A 25104-nucleotide genomic window follows, 5' to 3' on the forward strand; every position below is an offset into this window, starting at 1 on the left:
ACTCATGCCTCTGTATCCTTTTTATTGGGGTGGTGGTGGTGCCTTATGGGGCATTTGTTGAGCTTCATGTTCATCTGATTGGGACCATTCTGGTGGCCTTGCATTCTCCCTTGCCTGACCTTTGATAAGAGCATAGGCACCTTCACTTAAAGGCTGCTGCTGTCAGATTTATTAATGGCAGTGGGTGTGGCTATAACAGTGTTTGGGCAGCAGTGCTCTTCCCAAGTTCTTAGCCCTTGATGCACATAACCTAATCTGTTGTGACAGTTCTGTGATCCACCAAAAATTGGATTGCAACCAACTGGCGGGTCCCGACCCACAATTTGGGAACCATTGATCTAATATTTTTGTCGTCTTGAATCTCCTGTGGTGAAGTAAGTAATAGGAAGGAAGGAATTGGTTTTTCTCACATTCTCCCATCTGGTTCGACTTGCAAATGGACAATGGGGGAAGGAAATCTCACTTTCTATTAAAGCCGAGAATAACTATTGAAATTTAAGATAATGCACCACATCTATTTATTCTGCATCCTAGATGCATTATTTCAGATGGAACTTCACAAGCAATTCAGATCTAAAGAACTTGAATCTAGAAGATATAGGTTTGTCTTTTCAAGACAAGTGTGCGTGCAATGTGAAGCTTCATTGTATTATATCTTTAATTGATTGTACTTCAGAATTTATTTATTTATTTCTGTAGACAGTATATTTATATCCTGCTTTTCTATAATGCAGTCAGTGTGGTATATGCAGGGCTTTTTTTCTAATGGAGCGCGGGGGGACGGAGTTCCGGCACCTTTTTGCAGGGCCCCTCCCCTTTGGAGGCATTCCAGGAGGGGGGGAGCAAAATAGAGGCATTAGCTGGGTGGGTGCTGGGGGGTGCAGGGTAGGCGGGCGCCTGGCCCCTGCCTGACCACATAATGACCCCCTCCTGCCCCCATCTCCAAGCTCTTGCCTGAGCCCAGCCTGCTCCCCTCCCCCCACGCTCTGCTTCCCAGCACAGCTTCCAAGCCGGTGGAGGGCGTGGGGGACACGCGCCGATGCCGAGGAGGAGGACGGACAGCCAGCCAGTCAGCCAGGGAGACGGGCTGCGGCACCCATGGAACGCCCAGGTACTGGCTTGGCGGAGGAGGGGAAGAAAGCTGGCTGGTGCAGCCCTGTGCCAATCTGCAGCACGAGCCTAGGCGTGTCTACTCAGAAGTATGTCTCATTGTGCTCAGTGGGGCTTGCTCCTGGGAAAGGGCGCATAGCCTTGCAGCCTGAGAGCCCATGTCTACTCAGAAGTAAGTTCCATTGTGTTCAATGGGGCTTACTCCGGGGAAAGTGTCATAGTCTTGCAGCCTGAGTAGACAGGCAGAGGAAGGGCTCTGTGGCTGCAGTCCTGTCCACACTTTCCTGGGAGGAAGCCCCACTGCCTCTAATGGGACTGACTTCTGAGTAGACAGGCACAGGATTGGGCCCTGAGGCTGCCATCCTATCCACAGTAAGCCCCATTCACTAAAGTGGACTTCTGAGTAGACATGCATAGGATTGGGCTCTTAGGCTGCAATCCTAGGCACTTTCCTGGGAGTAAGCTCCATTGACTAGAACGAGACTTACTTCAGAGTAGACATACCTAGGATTGGGCTCTTAATCCTTGCAGAGATATATATCTGCACCCGTTTTCACATGCTAAGGGCAGGTGAAAAGGGATTCTACGTGTGTACAATGTGCTGTCCAGCCTTGCCAGAGATCCTCCTCGTCCTTCCCCCACAAGCATGCCCTCCGCCAGCCAGCGTTTGCAGCTCCTCTCCAGCAATGCACAACAGCTGCTCAGGGCAGCAGAGAACATACAATTGCATGCCAAGCGCCTTCCCAAAGACACAGAGTATTCTGATACCTGAATTAAACCATATTTAATCGCTTGTTTGCAAACGTAGCGGTTTCTATGTGCACCTAAGGACCCCCCTCATGTAAGAATTCCTTTTTTGTTCTTACTCCCACAGTTGCTTAGAGTAATTTTATTACATGGAACTCATGTAAGCCATTTTTTGGAATCCATTCACTGCTTCCAATCCTCGAAGTAGTGCCACACTACATACTACATGCTACAAGTGCACCTGTACAGTATTTTTCCCCATGTGTAGAAAAAATAGCTAGGGGGAAGGGGATGTGGAGATTGACAGCCCAATCCTATGCATGTCTACTCAGAAGTAAGTTCATCTTTAGGGGGGAAGCATATAAAAAATATTTTATTTCTCCAATAAAAAATGGTTTAAAAATAAATAAATAAATAAATAAAAGATTAACAAGTTGTGAGTTCCTGCACCTTTTTATTTACAAAAAAAGCACTGGGTATATGTATCTTTGCAGATGAAATGTGTGAAACAAAAAGGATGTCAAGGGCAACAGAATATTTCAGCTCAGGAGACAGCCTGGTTATGGCACTTTCTGCTATGTCAGCTCAGGTGAACTTGTAGTGAACAGTTTACGAGCATTGTGTGATGAAATTGTGTTGCTCTGTGACACTTTGGGCAGGATGTATGTTTGGGTCAGTATGTTCTGTTTGTGCTACTTCTTAAATGGGGCATTAGTGAACCGCAATGTTAACCTCCGTAGTAGGTCTTCCACTAATTATTTCATCTCTCTGTGGTTTTTTACATAAATGAGCTGTGAATTTTTAAAGTGTTTTTCTGGCAGCTATAGTGCTAATCTACTACTGCCATGATAACTAATTTTTTAATAGCTTGCAGACCAAGGCCCACCCAGTTATGTCAACCTTAAGACACTTTGGGGGATAATAAATAAATAAATATGTCTCTGGCCCACATCCCAGCAGACTTTGCACCAGGATGTCTAGGCTGTAGATATGACTGCCCAGAGTGTCCCTATGCCCACATGGGTGAAGAACAAAGCGGCAGAGCAGTAAGTGCTTCTTGGGATGGGGAGTGAGTTTTCGTTGTGTAGCAGTCTCCATTTTGGAGACTGTTACTGTAGACTGGAGAGGGTCAAACCTGTTTTGTACTGCAGGCCGAATAGCATTCATGGCATCTGCTAAGGACAAGAAGTGATGTCATTAAGCAGTTGGCTATAAATAAGCGCTTTATTCTCAAGTAGGAATTAGTTGCAAATGAAAGTAGAGAAAAATATGCAAATTGTGATCATATTTTCAAGGCATGAGAGAACTGAAATATCATGTGGGACCCTTTCAGCAGTGCCACTTCTCCTGAGATGTCCCTTCATAGCATAGCAGCTGAGAGGTGCTCTGTGAAATGATTCTTCTGCAGAAGTGGAACTGCTGAAAGGTGGCAAGTTAACACCCCTGCTCTTAGTCTTTCCAACTTAACATTTATCTTAGTACTGGGAGGCCATATTCATCAAGTAACAAAATCTTCTATACAAAATTTCCTTACTTAAAGCAAGGAAGTGTGACTGGAGCTAGGTGTGTTGCTGTAAAATAGAAGTTTCCTTAGTTTTAGAAATACAGTCAGCAGTCTGGCATGCAGTATTAATTTGCTGCCTCACCAAGTGGAAGGCTGCACCCTCAATACAAGCCCGTGAACTGTCAAGAGAGGAAAAAGGTATTTCCAGAGGCAATACAGATTTAGCTCTGATAGGTAAATTAGCAGTAGTATTTTCTACCATTATTTCCATTTTTCATTCTGCACTGGGCCAAACACTAATAACCTTTCCCTTGAAACTTACTCAGTTGCTTTTAGCCAGAAGAACTAAGAAAACTCAGAAGTGAACTGGGTTCCACACCCAGTATGCATTTCCCAATTGACACAAAGCTTGTGCTTTCAGCGATGGATTTTCAGGAAGCCTACATCGCGGCTTCCTCACGAGGAAGCTGCTTGAACCATTCACTAAAGAGGCTATGTCGTGTCTCCAAAACTAGACGTGATAGGGCAAAACAGATGCCATTTTTGGAATCAGCACCCCAAATTCATATCAAACCACCATAAAGTTTGGGAAAAACTTTTCTGACCCTGAGCGTTGTAGATCTGTGTAATCTTTCTCAGAAGACCGAGATGGGTTCTAAAAAGTCATCATTAGTACTTTGAATTGGGCCTAGAATCTAAGTAGAAAGTAGTAGCTATCATGGCCTCTGCAAAATGGAAGCACTGTGCTCCTTGCAGGCCATTCTTATTAAAATGCAAACCGCTACATTCTGCACTAGCAGACGCTTCCAAAAAGTGTTCAGAAGGCAGCCTAAAGAGGAACATGATACAGTAGTTAAGATGGGAGGCCACCAAAATATGAATGTTTGAAACCAAATCTTAGTCTCAGAATATCTACAATGCACAGTGACACAGAGAGATGTACAGTGGCATCAGATTTATGTGGAAAAATGTTTTGTCTTCAAGTGTAGTAATATCATGCAGTGACCACTTAATAGTGGTCCTATGACATGGTAATAGAAAGCTGCAGATGCCCCTTGTCTTAGGCACACTTTACTCATGCAAATTCAGCTACACAACCTTAGCAAACTAAGAGCAAGTGGAGAAAAAGAACTGCTAAAGAACTAGTGTAGGCCAGTGTTTCTCAAACTGTGGGTCGGGACCCACTAGGTGGGTTGCGAGGCTATTTCTGGTGGGTTCCCATTCATTTCAATATTTTATTTTTAAGGTATTAGACTTGATGCTACCATGGTATATGACTGCATTTGGGGAAATGTTACAAATCTGTTCTTTGAACAGGCTATTGTGTATATGATAGTAAATGGGACTTATTCCTGGGAAAGTGTAAGTAGAATTCTTAAAAATTTTCCTGCTTGATGATGTCACTTTCAGTCATGACATCACTTCTGGTGGGTTCTAACAGATTTTCATTCTAAAAAGTGGGTCCCAGTGCGAAAAGTGTGAGAACCACTGGTATAGGCAATTCCACTGACTAAACACATGCTCCAGAGTGAGTTTGAGATTGTCTCGCATAGGCAATGTTGGGCAGAAATGGCTTAAACTTGGTTAAAGCTGGGGTGGGGGAGAGCCTGTTTCAAAACTGATATGTTATAATGACAGTCTGTGCTGATGGAGGGAGAAGGCAGAGTTTTGTCACAGTAATGTACATCAGCTATTTAAAGATGACAGTACTGTGGAAGTTTGAGTGTGCTAGGATTATCTAAATGACCTAGAAGGCATTGCAGACCTGTAGTTTTGAGTGTTCAGTGGGTGAATAACCAGTTGGAAGTGGTCATAATTTCTTCAAGGGTTTTCATAGGCGTATAACCATGTGATGGCCAGTACCTTTGAGAGAGTGCATAATCAGTGATTTTTTTTCAGTGATAATGAGATTAAAACAAATAACACTACTTTCTGTACTTCTCATTTTTGTGGGGAAAAACCACATACCCTGAAATCTGAAAAAGTAAATATTTGGCTGGCCCGGGGGTGGGCGGGTGGGGGGGCTCTACATGGGCAGTGATTGTGTCTGCACGTACTGACACTGTACCACATATGTCACTGGTTCTCAAACTGTCTGGGCATTTGAGAACCAGGGTAAGTCTTTGTTAGTGTGGGGTGGAAAGCAGTGATGTTGTGGAGGAAGGGGGGCTGTTTTCAATCCTTACCTGCTGCCGTGGTCTGGGGGGTGCAGGGAGCTCTGCGAAGCCTTCTGTATTGCTTCCTGTGGCTTGTAGAATGTAAAAAAAGATAGTGACCCACTTCCGGTTTCATAATCGCAACCCAGAAGTGGGCCACAATTTTTTAATATTCTTCAAGCCACAGGAAGCCCTGCAGAGGGCTCTGTGGGGCTTCCCGCACCCTCTGGACCCTGGCAGCAGGTAAGTTCAGTTAAAAACAGCCCCCCTTCCCCTGCAGCGGCACAATCCTGGGGATTGTTACTGCCTTTCCCCTGCCCCACTTCTTACAGGGAAAGGGGCAGTGGTTCTCAGGCTGGTGGGTTGTGACCTAGCACACGTTTAAAGCGATTATGATTATAATTTATAAAATGTGCCCATGGAATAAAATCACATTACACCATTTTCAGTACTTTTTCTCCTTGAGGGAAAAAACAATCTGTGAAAAATAAAAATGTTTAAGAACACTTGTATGCATAATATGACTGGTCGAAAAGGTAGAGATGTTCTTCTCAGACTTGAAGATGTTTGATGGGTTGTCTCTGCACAGTGTGTTCTACTGACCATGAACCCTTCAACAAATTCTTCTGTTACACACGTCTCCACAGTTAACAATGCTCCAAGGAAAAGACCTCTTTTACCCCAGATGTAAGGCTTTCATTTCTATGTAGAGTCCAACTCCTGTCTCAATTATTCATTTCTGTTTGATCTACTAACTTTGCAGTGGCTTGGAATTGATTTCAAATGACATCTGGCTTCTTGCAGTTGTTCATATGTTCTGTGTTGTACCTGACACACTTGCTTCCTCCAAACAAGCACTATTCCTTGAATTTCATTTCTTTTCCAAGAAATTGACTCACTTCTCAAAGAAGCAATTAAGCTAGTGCTGAGACCACAATTTCATCTCAGCTTTGGTTACTGTAACTTTTTTGGCACTTGGGTCTTCTAATATTCTCTGTATTAGGGGTCTCTAATATTTTGTATTATCTTTGTATTCATGGATCCGGTATCCATGGTTTCAATCACCTTGGGCCCCCTTGTGCACTCCCACACGTCCATTAACATTATTTAAATGCTTACCTGACTGAAAATGTTCTTGCTTTACAAGTCTATATAAGCATACAAGCTTATAGCAATGCTGCCTTCTGACAGCCTGAATGCTTGGAAAAAACTAGGTTAACAAAAAGCCATTAAATTCCTGTTAACCTTGATCTAGTTTTTTTTCAAGCATTAAGGCCTGCCAGGAGCAGCCTTGTGCATTTCTATAAGCTTGTATGCTTATAGAGACTTGTAAAACAAGAACATTTTTGGTCCAGCAAGCATTTAAATAATGTTAATGAGCATGTGCACTGTGTGTGTGGGGGGAGGGGGGAAGCTGTGGAAGGAAGGTTCCTCATATCTCTAGTTTTCGTATCTGCGGGTGGGTCCCTGGAACTGATCTCCCGTGGATACAGGGACACACCTGTATATGATGAGATTTGAATATCCATTTAAATTTCTTTTCGTTCATTGTCCATAGTTGAGCTAAGGTTAGTATTGCTAGATATCAAGTTTAGCACTTAGTTTTGAATCATGTAAAAATTCAAAATATTTTTGTTCTAAAACAAGGAAACTAAAACTATTAAGCTTCTCTCCCTCTTTTCTTGTGAAATAACTCTAGATCAGTTACGTAATGCTCATGAAGAGCCATATGGAGTACATTTAAAGCCTAGGGAAGTAATTTAGAAGTATTAGAGCTTCTGAACTTATATAATGAAGCGCTTCCCTCCTTATATTGTAAAACTATTTTATTCCACTTGATATTCACTGTGAAGTATTTTAGGGTTGGACAGCAGAAACTAGTGCAAATAAAGCCTATTATCCAGAGACATGTAAACATTGGAATCTATTGAGAGTTTCCTTTGGGCATCTTTTCCTTGGAATCCAAATCACCAAAGTATATCTTAAAATGCTCTTGAATTTTAAAGTAGTTTGGGAGGAATAGTTTGCTGTAAACAAAACATGTGGAATTGGGGCCATAGCTCAATGGTAGGGCACAAGCTTTGCTTGGTTCCTGCAAGTAGGGCTGGGGGAAAATGTTTGCTTGAAAAGAGCCATTGTTAGTGCAGAGGATTCAAAACTAGGTAGAAAGGACTGACTTGAGAGACGGCAACATCCTTTGTTCACATTTGAACTACAGTTAGTACCTCTTGAGTAGCTTGTAGGTCAGCTTGTATCCATACTCATGTGTTGGATAGCAGAACACTGTATTTTGACTATGGTGTGGCTTGTTTGAAAGCGGCAACCCTGTATTTGCTACTATGTCCCTAGTAATTTTTAGTAAGGCAAAATGTGTAATGTGCCATCTTCGCATTGTGGGTTTTCCTCTTCCCTGCAAGCAGCAGCCAGTTAAGTTGGGAAAGAAGGCTGTCAATATGTGCATCTTGGATAAAATGTTTTACCTTATTAAACATTACTGGAAGAGCAGGACTTCTGCCATGAGTAGGGACAACCCATTGACCTTGTCTGAGAAGTTGAGCCAAGGGTTTTGGGAGCAGAATTGTCTAGAGAAAATCTCATAAACCTCTACTGTGATCTGCATTTGTGGATTGTGGGTTTACAGAAGTGGATAGTTGTAAAATAATTGTAACCCACATGTTTCTACTTAGTTAGGTGCACCTGTGTGTAAAAGCTTTAAGTAGCTCTAGAAAGCTGTTAGACTGGAAAGCCTGGTTATCTGTTTGTCTTGGGTGAGTTCTGCTGTTGAGTAGTAGATGCATGCTTGATGTGGGCAAGGTTGCATGTTCAGTCTGCATCTTGTTCATGTCTTTAGCTGGAATACAACCATTGACTGAGACCCTGAAAAGTTGTAGGTAGTTCAGGTTAATAGTACTTAACTAATTACACCATTAACCTGACACTGAAAAAGGCGGCTCCATATATCTATAGCTATCAGAAAATTTAAAGTTATGATGAACAATAGCAGCACTGGCCCCAATTTTAATGTTTTGCAGTCTGCATTCGTTACTCGAATTATATGCAAAATTATGGAAAAGTAGGACGTTGAGAACCAGTTATATATAGCCTAGAGTATTTCACATATGCATAAATGTCCATGGCCACTGGAGATTCCTTGTGTGCTCATTCAAATGACTATGAGTAGCTTTTATTTTCTTATTTATCTCAAAGAAAGGTTTTATTATTTTTCTCATTTCATTTTTATTTCTTTCATGGTATATCTCATACCTGTGGTTTTTAACATTATTAGGAACTTTACATTTATCCAAGTAATTTGTGATTGAGGTTGGGCATTTGGCTCATTAATAAAATTTGGGCAGATTTTTTTGAAAGCATTAACACTATGAGAATACTGTATTTTTCCCTTGTAATTGGCATAAATATCAAATGCTGTGATTATTAGATGCTGGTAGTTCTCGTTAAACAATGACATTGGGTTACACTTAAAGGTTCCCTTGCTTGCTCCAGAAGGAGTCCTTACTCCAGAGAGGAAAGTATCCTTTGGATCAACTGATTCACTTAAAGCAATTCATTTTTTTTTAAAGTCATTTTTATTCTCCTGTTCTCCAAGGAATGACTTTGCAAGCGAGCTCCTTCCTATCCATCTTATCCTAACAAGATTTGGGTTGAGTATATGTGATTGACCACCTAGTAGGCTTCGTGGCTGAGTGAGGATTTAAATCACTGCTCCTAGTTTGGCTACCTTCTATATAGCTGCTGGCACTTCTGAATAGAACACAAGCAGTCAGTGGCAAGCAGTCTAGTGATTAAGCTATCAATGTGAGAATCTTTGCTAATCTGCTGGGTGTGCCCCCCCCATACTGCGGGGCTAGAGAAGCTGCCCTCATTCCAATAGCTACTTAACGAATGATAGCATTGTGATTTTTCTTTTTTTAAAAAGGTAAAGTTTCATTTACTCTGTAATATTTCAGGCTTCATGGATTATTTGACTGCAGTCAAATCATAGATGGTCAGTTGTCAGTTGCGCCACTCTGTTGGGTGGTTTTCCCAAGAAGAAGGCTTAAAGACTTGATCATCCAGTCTCTCATTATTGATGTTTTGCTGCAGCCTCCTGCACAGTGTGTAGAGAGAAACCTATTTTCTTGCCATATAAATAAATATAGCCATTGTGACCAGGCTTCTAGTATTTGGAGTAATTAAAGAACTTTATATTAATTAAAGAATTAAAGAACTTTATATTTTGTTTAACTCATTTCTGCCCAGCCTACAGGTATACACATTTGATCCTTGTTGCGTATTTAAGATGTTGGGCAGAAATGGCTTAAGCATATTGCTACTGAGCCTGTGGAGGAACTGTGAAAGAAATAAGACTGAACACAATGGGACTCACTGTAAGCATGAATAAGACTGCTATGTAAATCATCATTTTACTGTGGGCTCATGTGGTGCAGGAGCTGGTGAATTTAAACTTGTGAAATGCCATTCAGATTGTAAAGCATTGGGCAAGTCACCGCAGCAGTAGTCTTGTGACAGTTGTAATGATTGATGAGGTGAGAATGAAAAATATTTCTACACTGACAGTTTCTACAGGAATAATACATTTGTCATTGTAAAATTGTGGACCTTTTTCTGTATGCCATTTCTGATTGTGATCTTGTTTCTATATGCCATTTCTGATACATGAATTCAGTTTTGAGTGGACACTTCAAAGCTTCCAAAGATTTTGGTTGTAGTCTATTTCCTCACAGTACCTTTTTGGAACATATCTATAGATGCCCCGTTGAGATTGAGGAGGAAAGGGAAATGGTGAATATTTTGATTCAGGTATTAATTTGAATTTACAGTTTTAGGAGTAATTTTTTTGATCAAGTCTCATATTTAAGCTTTCAACACTGGAAATTAGATTAATTATTCTCAAGAGTGCTTTTGAGAACACATTAATGGGATGCTCATGTGACTCTCACTGTTGTGAAGAGATCTTTGACTTTGGTTGGCACACTTGCACTGTGTATTGACACTAATATTAACTTCTGTTAATCTTAGAGCCAGTAGAAAATGAAATATAATTCTGGGTTATTGAGGGGATTATTTCCAATATTGAGGAGAAGAACAAAGGACTACAATCAAGCATAGACAATAGAAAACACCATGCTTTGCAACTGAAAATTATATGGAATATTTATGTTCATGTGCAGCTCTTTTTCTATTTGGCTTTTGGATCCTGTATAAGATGGTTTGTCACTGAAGCTTTCAAACTTTCAAGCTTCAGTGCATGACTGTAAGACATGCATGAAGACATGAACTTTGTGTTGCTGAGAGTGCTCTCCAGGGATGTGTGTGCCTGGTGAGGGATAGACAAGTGAGTCTCATGCCTGTGAAAAGTTTCTTGACCATTGCCTTGTGGCACAGCCATGACTGGGTACCTTATTGGGGGGGGGGGTGATTTCGCAGCCATGGTTTGTGCATTGATGAAACCATCTGCCATCATCCTGCTCTGAGATTTTGTGAGAGCTCTTCCAGTTAGATCTTGGAGGAGCTTGTGAGATTTGGAGTTGGCTGCACCCAAGATAGCTGTGCCCAGTAGTGGGAGAAAGAAGGCTGGTTGAGGATGGAGTTGGGGAGAGACAGAGGGGGAGAAAGAACCAGGGAGGGCATGGGGAGAAGCAGTGGAAAGAGGGGGAGACCTTGATGAGAGGAAGGATGGTGGATGGTGCAACAGTGAGAACAAAGGAAGGAAACAGCCATGGGCCCACATTTTTATGGATGTCCTCTGAAAGTTAACAGGAGTGATACAAAGTTTGCAGCTAAGAGCACTATTGCAATGATTAAAAATGACGTGGAGAATAGGAATTCTCCCAAGTAGTTTTCAATGATTGCAGTAGCTCTCTTAGCTGTAAACTTTGTATTGCTATGTACTATGGTATTGGGTTATATAAAATTATCAGTGGAAGTTGTGTAGGTTAAATGTGTTCAAGTTATTACTGTGGTGCAAAAATGATGTGGAATTTCATTCATGCGGAGGAAAAAATAGGTTTGGTAAACAGGAACTCTGGAATTTTAAGGAAATGGAGACATCCATTACATTCTAAAAGAATGAAGGCTAAGGTTAGCTTGTGTGTTCAAAGGCTTCACATGGCTAATTTAAGAACAATTGTTCTTGAAAGAATGCAACTGCAAAGACCTTGTCCTTGCTGTTCTACTAGATAGATGGAAATAGAAGCTGTTCCTAATTTGAATACCAACAAGCACCAGTATAAATGCTTGAGTATAAATGCTGTAGAGTATAAATTGTGACTAGCTTGAGCCTCATTGTAGTAATTGATTTGGTCCAGCAGAGACTTAAAAAATATCGTTGTAATTTTTAAAACAGACATTCTATAAAAGGAATATCTAAGGTTATTTTCTTGATGAAAACATCTCTGTTTACATACAATCATGATAAAATGCTTATTCTTCTCTCATTATAACTGAGAATGTACCTTTTTGTAGCTAGATTAATTAGGCAAATCTGTTTTAACAAAATGCTTAGTTTTTCACACCATTATTAAGCTAACTTAAGAACATTTGATCATAATTGAAAGATGACACTTAGAACATTATCAATATGTGACTTGAATCATCACCATATATCTGCGGTTTTCAAACTCTCCGGGAGTTTGAAACCCGCAGTAAGTCTTTGCGGGGGCGGGGAGGGGAGGTGGCAGGGGGAAGGCAGCGACATGATCCCCAGGAACGCGATTGCCCCACTCTCCCTTTCCCTGACCTGGGGCGCCCTGCAGGTGCTCGCGCAGGGCTCCCTGCACATAGGGAAGGCTGCTGCAGGGACTGGAGGGTGCACCCCAGTCCCTGCAGCCCCGTCAGAAGGGAAAGCGGAGCGATTGTGCTCTGCTTCCGGTTTTGCGGAGCGGGGCACGATCACTCCGCTTTCACTATCAGCTCTAGTTTTGGAGATACTGTATAACCACCTTACATGCTGATGTGCAGAAATATAATTGTATATTGTTTTATGAGTGTATAACTAGAGCTGATATGGCCAAACTGATACCATTTTTTGATTTGGCACCCTAAATATACCCAAAAATAGATCTAATTTCCAAAGCACCAGAACAATTTTTTGTTGTTGGGCAGTGTAATCTTTAATTGTGAGAAGCAGTGCCTTGGTAATGCTTAATTTTTTTTTTATTTCAGTTAGAATGACAGGCCTGTCCTGGGACTTGCTATGCTTTGGGCAGATGCCATCACTGGTTATGCCAGCACATTGGACAGATAATACTATTGCAAATGGATAAGGCAAGATTTTGGATTTCCTTCTAAAGTCTCAAAAATGTATGGAGGGGAACTGTCAAAATATTTAGAGTGTCTTCTGTTCAGGAGCTTGGAGGAGGATTGTGCCAGCACCATCAGTGTAAGTTGGTCTGTCTTATCTCCTTAGTGACCTGAATTTATGGTCATTGAACGTCAAGAGGCTCCTTATAATTTGCATGCTGTTAATTTCTTGGTGTGAAGTAAAGGGTTTTGTGGCAGCTTGCCAATAATGGTACAGTCAGCGTGAGGCTGAGTGGGAGAGATAAATTAATGCATTTACACACAGAAAGATTCGATCTGTTTACACTGGTAATTTATTAAACAGTTTCTTGATGAGAAGTAGTTCTGTCAATTAGCCTAAGAAGGATAAAAACTGACTTTATAACATTGCTGATGTCCTTTGCATAAAAAAAGCAAAAATCTACAGTTTGAAATCTTAATAGTAGTTTTCTGTATAGGTGCATGTTAGTACTCTAAGGCAGCAGTTTCCAAACTGTGTGCTGCTGGATTTTTCCAGAAGTTCCAGCTACATTCAGGCCCTAAAGCAATAGAACTGTAGGAATGACGTAAAAGAATTACTGTGAAGTTAAGAGCGCAGTGACCAGAGTAAGTTTGGGAACTGCTGCTTTAAGTGCTTTATATGACTGAACTAACGTTGCCTTACAGCCAGTCTATATGGAGTGAGTTAAAATGTACGGATGCTTTCTTTGCTTCAAGAGGAACACGATAGGCAGACAACCTACACACTACGGGGAGGAGACTAAGCTAATGTTAACAGGAAGCAGGCCAATTCCATGATGCAGGTGCTGGACTATCATCCTCCTCTGAATGGAGTTGCACTCCCCCTGAAAGAGCAGGTTTGCAGCTTGGGGGTTATGCTGGACTCAGAGCTGCTCTTGGATGCCCAGGTGTTGGCTGAGGCCAGGAGTGCCTTTGCCCAGCTTTGGCTGGTGTGCCAGCTGTGACCTTACCTGCCTCAGTTGGATCTGGCCTTGGTGGTCCATGCCATGGTGACTTCAAGATTAGATTACTGTAATGCACTCTGTGTGGATCTGCCTTGAAGACGGTCTGGAAGTTGCAGCTAGTGCGGAATGCGGCAGCTTGTGTGCTTGCTGGGGGTCGGCGGTTTGACTCTGTCATGCTGCTGCTCCGGTGGCTGCGTTGGCTACCGGTTCATTTCTGGGCTCAATTCAAGGTGCAGGTTTTGACCTTTAAAGTTCTTTACGACTTGGAACCAGAGTATTTGAGAGAGGGCCTTCTTCCATACAGTTCAGCCCATTCTCTTTGGTCATCGAAGACGGCCCTGTTGATTGTGCTACCATCAAGAGAGTTTAGGAGGATGTTGGCCAGAAATAGGGCCTTCTCAGTGGTGGAGCCTGTATTTTGGAATTCCCTCCCCTTGAATGAACAGCTCCTTCATTGTTAACCTTCTGGTGAGGTCTGAATACTTTGTTTTTTATTTTGGAAAGCCTTTGATGCCTGGTAGAGTATGGTGGCTGCTTTTTTTAGTAATTCTATTCATCTCCTGGTTTTTATCACTGCTGGTTTTATTGTTTTTATTGTATTTTATAGCTTTTAATGTATATTTTATGTATTTTACTGATAAGGGCTTTGGGTGCCCTTTGGGAAGAAAGGCGGGATATAAATTCAATAAATAAAAAACCTGCTGGTAAGAAGCAAAAGGCTAATTAACGGAAAGCTTGTAATGTATGTACCAACTCTGTATTATACCTGTATTGCTAGCCTTGAAAGCTTGTCACATGTGCTGAAAATGGGATGAGAAAAGTATAGTTTTTAAAAAAATTTTTTTTTACATTCCTATGGCCATGGTTCTTTTAGCCATGCTATCTTTGAATTATTGTGTTTGGTACTACTAGAATGCTTTCCCAGAATATAACTTGCAGCGCTTCCAAGAATATAAATTGATTGATAATATTCCTGATTCGTGCTTGTGTGTACATTTGAAATGTATGAAACATAGTTTGACATTGGTAGTCATTGATTTCTAAATTTATATAACATTTGCATGTTCATTTGAAATACATGAAATATAGTTTGACATAGGTTTCTTAATTTATATAGTAGCTTATTTCACTCTGCTTCCTGGCAATATCTTACTTAGAGAACTGGAGGAGATCCTGCTAGACTAGTCTTTTGAGCTGCCCAGAGTTCACTAGCAGTGATTTATGGAGACTTGTTAAAGGTGAAATTTGACTGACATTTGACTGACATTCAGGCTGTTTGGTCCCAAGCCCAGTGGTTAGGGGAGATTTGGAATGTATCCTAGAGGAGATGTATTAAGTCTGAGAAGATAGAAAGAGGAGACAGTTTGTTGCATGCTAAACCTTTAGAGGACATAACTTTAAAGTCATTACTCTGGAGGGTGGTGATGATGATTCAAAAGTGAAAACATTTGAAAAATTAGTGTGGTTAAATTTTAAACATCTATAGGGGGGTCCCTGTTATAAGTCTCCCAGCATTTAATTCCTCAGCTTTGTGATGAACTAAAAGTAAACGTCCCATGCCTGCTTTTTTTCTTATTCCTCCAAGCTCTTAAATTAACATCCCTGATATATAGATGTTGCCCTGATGAGCTTCATGTTTGTTTTTCTTTCTTAATGGGATATTATTATTTAGTACAGTAATGTCAGTGTGAGTAGTGGTGATATTGTCCTTGTGTAGCTGAGAGCAGTCCTTAACTCCTTTTCTGCCCAGCCCACAGGTGTACACATTTGATCCCTGCAGCATATATGCATCGTTGGGCAGAAATGGCTTAACTCTTGTCTGCTTCATTTTCCTCCCCCTTGTAATCCTGTGCCAGTGCTGCTGCCATGACTTCCTGTAATGAACTGCAGAGAGAATCATTCCCTCTAGTAGTTGTCAGAGAAGGAAGAAATGGTGATGGCACTAGACGCTGAGGGAGAGAGGTGAGCATTCCTCATACCCTCACAGTTGTCCAGTGCTGCTGCTGCCTCCTTTTCCTCTGATGACTGAGTCCAGCATTCCTTCTGCCACTATCAGAGAAAGTAGCAGTGCCTGATGCTGAGGGAGAGAGGTAAGCCCCTTCTGATCCTGCTGTAGATGTAAGCCCCCCCCCCATTTACCTCTTTCCCTCAATATTCAGTACCACCACAGTTGCTTCCTTTGGTGGCCAAGTAGGGAATGCTGGCAGTGCTGGATGCTGTGTGATGCCAGTGACTCTGGATGCCAAGAGGAGGATGGGGACGGATTACTGAGGGAGTGTCTTTGTGGATTCCCTTATCCGTGGATTAGGTCCTTGGGTCCCCACATACAAGCCCCTGGTGCGTGTCCCCTCCATATTCCACACAGGTCCATCCTTGGCGTCTACTGAACTGAGACAGAACCTTACAGTGAAAGAAACACATCCCCTGGGGCTGCCCTGGGCCTCCTAATGCCTTATAAGGTATTAAAAATGTCATTTCCAGCTTTTTTTGTTGTAAGGCTCAGTCTGAGCTCGGTAGAGGTCATAGATGGATATGTGTGGACTCTGCTGAGCTCAGAGGACTCTCTGGAGGTGAGGGAAGCAGAGCTTCCCTTACCTCCAGTGGCTGGGTGGGGCATTCCTTGGTATCTTCTGTTTCCGTTAACTATAGGCGTTTCTGGAATGAAATCCCTGCAGGTACCAGGTCACTTCTGTACTTTCTCTCTAGTGGCATCCAGAGTCACCACTGCTTCTTTCTCTACTGGCCTTGGAGGGAATGCTGCAGTTTCTGCATTCCCTCCACCAGCCATTAGAGGAGGAGGAAGAAACAATAGTGATGCTGTTAAGCTTCTTGCATGCTAAAGTCCAGGTTTTAGGAGGCCGCAGGCTGGGAGAATTGGTATTCATAGTCAATTTATTAATACGGTCAATGACTAGCACAAATCATGTAACAGTGCTTAAATTCTTAAAACCTTAAAAAAAGCAGTTTAAAAGTTATAAAATCTTACAAAAAGAACACACCAATTACTATGTTGTGTAAACAATACAGAAAAAATTAAATTTACAAACGTGTTAAAATTCTTGTTCAATTTGTATGATTTCCTGGCAGATTTTACAGGCAGTTGCAAAAATACTCGCATTGTGAGCTGTAATCTGTGGGTTAGGGTTCATAAGGAGCATCTTAGACCTCTAAATAGTAGCCAGGAAGACTTCTAATCCAAGGAAGAATGTACTTTAAACGAATTTCTTGATAATACAGGCAATAGAGTAAAACATGTTCTGGTGTTTCAACATCTCCTGTACTGCAGGGGCAAACCCTTTCTGACACAGGTATTTTTCTGTAGCATTCCTCCACCACTGCTTAGGGGAGTACTCTCCATCTGGTTAAGGTGAATGCACTCCTTTGACCTGGAATCTCCAGTAATGAAAGACAAGCAGTCAGGACAACTGTCGTTCTCTGCAACCAGAAAGTTTGGTATTCTACCAGTGTCACCCTGTTCAGTATCTAGCAATGCCTGCTTTACAGTTGCTTTTGCGTGTTCGAAACCCATTTCTAGAGTAGCTTGTGGGGAAAGGACCAGGCTCGTCAACTTATGATGCACGGCCATTAGCCAGGAAGATAACAACAACAACAACAACAACAGTATTTATATACCGCTTTTCAACAAAAAGTTCACAAAGCGGTTTACAGAGAAAATCAAATATCTAATGGCTCCCTGTCCCAAAAGGGCTCACAATCTAAAAAGATGCAACACCAGCAGACAGCCACTAGAAAAGACACTGCTGGGGTGAGGTGGGCCAGTTACTCTCCCCTTGCTAAATAAAAGAGGAGCACCCACTTGAAAAAGTGCCTCTTAACCAGTTAGCAGTGAGATTGAAAACTGTCCTGAATAATTAAAGGTGTTAGGCCTTGTGAAATGTAATTTCATTTGAGCCAAAAGTTAATAGGGGCAAGGGAAACTCTGGCCTTTACTGTAACCAGGCCAGATTCTGACTGCAGGCGTACATTGGACACGCAGCTGAGGAATTGAAATACTGATCTTAGAAATTTTGATTGAACTTGCTCTAGTGAAGCAAAGCAGGAGAAATAAGCATACAGCACTCGGTATTCCCTGGCAGCCCCCCATTCAAGTACTAACCAGCCTGACCCTGCTTAGCTTCTGAAATCAGAGGAGATTGGGCATATTCAGGGTAGTATGACTGTTGATGGCTGGGAGAGGTGGTAGATGGGCACAGGGTATCTTCTGCCAACTAGTATTGTCTTCCCAGTTCATGTCATGAGTGAGCTGCCCCTGTGGTAGCTGTAATGATTTATGTGTTCAGGACAGCATACCATACTCTACAATCGCTATCCCTACCTTATTTCATTGTTTCTTATGGGATAAACTTCTCTTTAAGACCACTGAAGGGCGTAGATGTATGTACAGTTCCCATTAGTGTCTAGTTACATTATTTCTTCTGTAAGAAAATTTCTCTTTGTATGTTTTGCTGTAATTGAAAATTTTCTGGTCCCTATCTCCAACTTCTAAAGGAGACCCCCCCCCCCCCCGGTAAAACTTCTTTTGTCACATGTTGAAATTATTGACCCAAAACTGTTGGTTAGTAGGAAAAAAGTTGGTTGGAAATAACTTAATAGGAAGAGGCGCATAATATTTGGCAAAATAATGTAAAAAAAGATGGTGAAGAAATTTTTACTAAGGATACAACAATAAATGCTGTATCTCAGTGGTTCTTAAACTTTTTAGCACTGGGACCCACTTTTTAGAATTACAATCTGTCAGGACCCACCTGAAGTGTTGTCATAGCCAGAAATATCATCTAGCAGGAAAAATGTTTAACAGTCTCAAAGGCTGCAATCCTGTCCACACTTTCTAGTAAGCCCAATTGACTATCATTGTTAAAAGCATATACATAGTATCCTGTTAAAAGTACAAATTGTGACATTTCCCCAAATGCAGTCAAATAATATGGTGGCATCAAGTCTAGTATATTAAAAATAAAATATTGAAATGAATGGGGACCCACCAGAAATTGACTTGTGACCCACCTTGTGGGTCCTGACCCACAGTTTGAGAAACACTGCTGTTACTCATTGTGCCCATAGTTGACTATGCAGGTGGTGACTTTATTTAAGTTATTATGGTATCTGTCATGCCCATTCCTACAGCCCAGTTTCCTCTTTCACCAGACTAAGGAAAATAATTGGCAAGTTGCTGGCTTGTGTTCAGCTCAACTCCAGTGGGTGAGACCTTATACCATATGCTGTTTTCTGCTGCCAGCACTTGCTGGTAGCATGAGGGCAGCATATGTGTGCAGCCCTCAGTCTCTGCTAGTTTTGTGGGGCAGGGGGAACTCACCACAGAATTTTCTTGCACCACGTGGAAGCGCCTCCCCTATGTAGTGACCACTTCCAGTTTACCTTTTCTCTCATTTTGTTTACCAGCGTATTTGCACATAAAACTTCCACTTTACAGAGGAAGAAAGTGGAACTGGAACTTCAGTGTGGAAAGAATTTTTTTAACCTTTTTTGGAGGAGTAAAATGTTATTCAGCTTATTTCTGTTGTAACATTTTATATAGCTACTCCTTGTGTGGAAACAGCTGTATCCTATACCCAAGAAATGCTATTGTTTTTCAGTCTTCAGTGATTGATATGGTGAAGAAAAGTATTACAGAAAAGTTATTTATGGAGAAATATAATTAATATGCGGAAGTGAAGACAGGCTGTCTGTGGCATGAACCTCATACTTGAAGAAAAATGTGCATATTTTTGGTATAAAGTTGGTTTTCATTCTAATCTTAAAAATTTGGCCTGCAAATATGTTGAATTGTGTATATTATATTGAGGCAACACCATAAAATAATAGATTGCCCCTGTGCTGGTGTAGCTGTTGATATATTTACTCTTATATGTGGAGGGTCTTATTTTGTGTTGGAAATGAATGCTGTTTTTCACAATTGTGTGTGTACAGGCATAACCTACTGTAGATATTCACCTATAGGGCAATAAATTTGTCCCAACAGATTGCTCCTGAATCAATCCTTCGCCTTATCTGCGGGGCCACTAGGGGTCAGGGCTGTTTCAGGCACACTGTGAAGCTGCAGTGGTGCTGCTAGGGAGGGTGACCCGCCACCCGCTCCCCCACTGCACGCTTTCCACCTGGAGCAGGGAACCTGATGGAGCTGCTCGACTTGCCTGCCGTTGCCTCCTCCTTGCTGCTCCTGGCCATTGCAGTCCTGCCCGCTCTGACTTCCTCCTCCTCTGCCCCTGCTAGTCTTCGAAAGGACAGGAAAGGGGAGCAGGAGCCTGGAGCGCGTCCCATGTGTGTCATCAATGGGGCTTACTCCCAGGAAAGTGCGCATAGCATGGCAGCATTTGAGCCCAAGCCTGTGCATGCCTACTCAGAAACAAATTCCATTGTCAATGGGGCTTACTCCCAGGAAGTGTGCATAGGATGGCAGCCTTTGAACCTAAGCCAGTGCATACCTACTCAGAAGTAAATTCCATTATTGTCAATGGGGCTTACTCCCAGGAAAAGATAGTAGCTTGAAGATGGGGAGAGAGATGGGAGGGCTGCTTCTTCATCCAGAGTCTACAGCTCTGCATCTGTTTCTTCCGAGCCCCTGCTGTGCCTCCCTTCTCCACTGTCCCTCTTTCTCTGCCCCCTATTTACAAGCCATGCAATCAGGGAAACTGATTAGAGCAGCAGACTGCAGTTCCCATTTGCATCCCCAAGACAGAGAGCAGAGCTGAACCAGCTCCCCAGAATAACCCCTCTTCTTTAAGAGTGAAACCCCCCTGACAGCCTTGATCCTGCTGTAAATCAAGAGGAGGAAACAGTCCTCAGACCAGGTGAGGGTGGGCTTGTTGCAGCTGCAGGATGCACCTTCCCTGAAAGTGGAAGCACTCCCATCAAATTGTCTCACAAACTACAATTCAGGGCACCATTACTTAGGAATAACACCCAGGGAAAGCAATGGGTCTGCTTCTGAGTAAATAGGGTTTCAGCTATGTGCAGCTGCACTTGGTCACAGCCATTTGCTGTTGCTTGTCTCTGCTGTGAATTGAATTGCACACTCCCAGTTGTGTTCTAAGTTGTATGTTATATGTAGAGCTTCTGGCTTAAGAGCAGAAGACACTGTCTTTGCACTGTTTTGCATCAAAAGTGTTCTGAGAAATTCTGAGTGATAGATCACTTTTTTATGTTTTAGTTTTTTTCCTGTGCTGGTTTTCAATCACTGGTTCATACATGAATTGATCACCAAAAATTAGCTATTGTAGGGCTTTCACAGTCAACTAGCTACCTCCCTTCCTGCCTTGCTGGCCCTGCAAGGCATTCTGGAGCACTGCCATTATTCCATTCTTTTTAAAGTACCCCTAAAGGTCCTGTTGAGTGCCCCTGGGGGTACATGAACCCCAGGTTGGAAACCACTGTTCTATTAGTATGTAGTTTACAGTGCAGTTACTCTTTTATAGTGTTCACAAAAAGATGGTGAAGACCAGAATTTAAAAGTTTATGAATAAAAATGAATCCTATTATCTTTTACTATATTTTTAATAAATTAGAGACTGTCAGTTCTTAGGTAATAATTACTGGTAGGTTATTTTTCAGGATCTGGCCTAAGGTAAAATCAGACAAAACTATAATCAGACAAACCCTCCCCCCAAGTTTATGACCCCGACTTATCCAAGGGTCATAGAAAATTCTATGATTCTTGTCTCAAAACCTGCCCTCAACTTATCTGTGAGATCGACTTACAGGTGAGTATCTGCGGTAATTATCCATGGATTTTCCACCCAAGGTTTTATATCAGTGCTATGAGAAAGGGAAAAAGTCATTTAACAGTAGCCCAGTTAAGAAAAGAGGGCAACTGACTGACAATCCATCAATCATTCTCTTTTCAGGCACTTAGAACAGCTTCACTCCAAGGCAAGCGACCCCCTCCCTTCACCCTGAGCATGTGAAAGAATGTTAAATGGCAGTGATTATCACCACCTCCATTCTCCTCCCCCCCCCAATGCTGTGACTCCAGGTGAAGGGAGGGATTGCTGCCTTAGAGCAGGGGTGCTCACACTTTTTTTTGGCTCGAGAGCTACTTTGAAACCCAGCAAGGCCTGGAGATCTACCAGAGTTTTTTTACAATGTTCGCGCCATCATAACATTTAACATTTATGTGTACAATATATGTTGGTGTACCTTGCATAACCACATGAACCAATATTGCACAACACAACATAATTAACTATAAACATTTTTTGTAATTACTTGAGTTTACTTTGATGACTTGCACTGAAGTGAATCAGCCAAGGATGCATAGTCCAGACAGTAGCTGCTGACAGCCAGCCTCAAGCACACTTCCAAATGTTCATCAGTCATGGGTACTTGGACTTAATGATCTTCATGTAGGAAAAGGCTGACTCACATAAATAAGTGGAGCCCTTCCTGCCTCAGGTGCTCTTATATCCCTGAGGGCCCTATTGCCTTCAAGTGGCTGCAGCTGTGCAGCACACTCTGCTGGATGCCCAGGCCTTACCCTTAAAGGGGCCACTGCTGACACCACATCTACCTCCTCACCAGATCTTCCTTGATTCCAATACAAGTGGGGGGGGGGAGCAGATCTCTATACAGACCAGTGCAAAAACAGGGGAAAGGTGTGGGGGAGGGAAGATCTCTATATAGACATCACAGCAAGACCAGTGCAAAACCCCTTGCACACAGAACCAAAAGATGGAAGTGGGGGGGGGGGCAGATCTCCATGCATACCAGTGCAAAAACAGGGGAAAGGTAAGTCAGCCCCAGTAGAGTTAACGGAGCTCACTCCCAGGGATGCGTGGTCAGGAGAGAAGCCTGCCAGCGGCTCCTCTCCAGGTCTACTCACGAGTCAGCCCCAGTAGAGTCAACCGGGCTCACTCCCAGGGATGCGTGGACAGGAGCATCACTCCCAGGGCGGGGCTCACTCCCAGGGATGCGTGGACAGGAGCTCACTCCCAGGGATGCGTCACACCCAGGGCGGGGCTCACTCCCAGGGATGCATGGAGAGAAGCCTGCGATCGACTCTTTTTGCCTTGCGATCGACCGGTGGATTGCAATCGACGTATTGAGCACCCCTGCCTTAGAGTGAAACCTTTCTAAGTGCCTGGAGAGAAACTGATTGTCTGCTTGATGCATTACAAAGGTCAGCAAGGCTGTTTTTAAATCACCTAGCAAAGGGACACTGCTTTTTAAATGGATTTGCTATAATTTGGCTTTTGCCATTCATTTGTGAGTTCTGGGAATGGAACCCTCACGAATAACAAGACTCAACCGGTACTATATTGCATGAAAACATTGTATCATAATGTTTTCAATGTCAGTATGATATTGAATTACAGTTTCTGCAGTTTGCTTTTTGGTGAATTTTTGTCTCTAGATGTTCAGTTTAATGTTTAACATTTACTTAGGACTAAGTCTACTGATTTTGGTGTAATGTTATCCCAAGTACAATTACTTTCTATCTTTGAGACAGAATGTCATATCTATTATTTAGTGTGAAGTTTTATTAGATATTCTTTGCGCCTGACCAGTGAAGCCTCAGAGGAAGTAGTATTCTACAAACCTTGTAATGGATGATTCATTGTAGGCATGATAGGCAAGATTTTTAGGAAAACTTGGACAGCACTTTGTTGTGTGAACTAGTAGTCATTTTCTCTTATTTCTCTGAGAACAACTCTACGTTATTATCAGCTACCTAAAGATGATACAACCCTGCAGCTATTTTTTTTTTTACTGAGACAGAATTGCATATATGGCATTGGAGTTGTCATATTGTACTGCAATTTCCTAGACTGAAATGGATGCTTTGTGCACATTGTTTGGCTTTTTTATTCACAATTTGGTTGAATTGATGGTTGAGTAAGGTTTAGTTAAGATACTTCAAGAATTCTCCTAAAGGAAAGAATTGGGTTTGTGAACATCTATTCCGCCTCACTGAATACTCCAGTCAGCAGATCCATGAGTATTAGAATGTGAGATCTCCTGTAGTAAAAGATTTAAATCGAAACACGAGTGAAGCTTGAAACTATGAACCTTAGCATCAGGAACAGGATACTTTTTCTCCAAAATATGTACAAGCAAAGATAATGTAACCAAGAGAGGTAACTGAAAACTATCCCAAATCCTGTACTGCAGGCGTAATACTATGTAGGGATAATTTGCATTTCCTTGATGTTAAAAATCAAGACAATGTGATAGCTGCAATTGGGAGATGTCTGATTTTTAGCCATTATATAAATGCTTCTTACGTAATATTCTGAAATAGTTGTGGAAGAGACATGTACAAAAAGTGTACACCATTATGAGTGAAAATGAAGTGTGTGTATTCTGTAGATACAGGACTTGTGAAGCTGCTGTATGTGGGTGGTTCAGACATTGACTGTAGTGAATTAAACTTATGTACATGTTCATTTGTGAACATTTCATATTTGTTTCTAAAGTGTGATTCATCTTACATTTGGAGCAGGTGTCATATGAAGTAACCCTAAGATCTAGCATCCAAATCTTCTTTCTTCCTGACTACCACTGATGTTTGCCAATAAAGAGAAGAGTTGGCATTGCAGAATCAATGGCCTGAGTGCCTTTAAGTAAACCAGTTGTTTATATAAACAAAACAGCATAAATATTTTATAAGGAGAAAATTGACTGAGGTGCCATATGTTTTTCTTTTCCTTTTTTAAAATTTCAAACTGACCTCAATAGTTTGTTTTTAACAAGATTCTCCTAGTAATTGTTTCTTCTAAATGTGCTGTGAGAATCAGGTCTGTAAAGTAATATTGGTTTGTTTTGTATTTCTGTGTGTCACTGCTTTGTTTTTGTTGGCATAGAACTTTTCCAGATTTTACTTCTATTAGTGGTAAATATGTGGTAGAGTGTGCCCTCCTTATCTGTGGGCTTGGCATCCACAGTTGCCGAACCTGTGGCTGGAGGGCCTCAGAGGACATGATTTCCAGACATGACCAGAAATCACTTCCAGTTGATGCCAGCAATTTCTGGTCATGTCAGGTGCTGTTCTGATTCCTCCAGTTGTAGATTTAATCTGTGGAATTTGGTATTAGCGGGGAGTCCTGGACAGATCCCCCATGGATACTGAGTGTCCACTATATTCTTCCTTACTGTATAATTTTTATTAGTCTGCACTTTTTGTTGTCTCTTACTATGTGTTGCTGATCTCTCAGCTAACATACTTTATTTACATTTAATACTTACTGCTCTGTTGTCCAAGTTGATATTCTTCATAAGAATATTTTCAATAATAATTTTAACATATTCTTAAATTCAGGCAGCAGCTGTAAAGACTTGTTTCTCT

The 25104-nt window shown here is 41.8% G+C and overlaps 1 protein-coding gene across 6 annotated transcripts in view; it reads left to right on the forward strand.

Annotated features, from left to right (window-relative positions):
• The window catches only part of RAPGEF2 (Rap guanine nucleotide exchange factor 2), a 225689-nt gene that overhangs the window by 30055 nt on the left and 170530 nt on the right, over positions 1-25104 (forward strand). For 4 of the 6 annotated variants that reach the window (XM_066631659.1, XM_066631664.1, XM_066631665.1 and 1 more), the window contains exon 2: positions 12703-12919. The exons of the other annotated variants lie outside the window; for them this stretch is intronic. In XM_066631659.1, the coding sequence (XP_066487756.1) occupies positions 12839-12919 (81 nt within the window). In that variant the 5' untranslated portion in view covers positions 12703-12838. The remainder of the gene's footprint in view (positions 1-12702; positions 12920-25104) is intronic. 6 annotated transcript variants of the gene reach the window in all.

This window comes from Tiliqua scincoides, chromosome 6, assembly GCF_035046505.1.
Source record: "Tiliqua scincoides isolate rTilSci1 chromosome 6, rTilSci1.hap2, whole genome shotgun sequence".
Lineage (NCBI taxonomy): Eukaryota > Metazoa > Chordata > Lepidosauria > Squamata > Scincidae > Tiliqua > Tiliqua scincoides.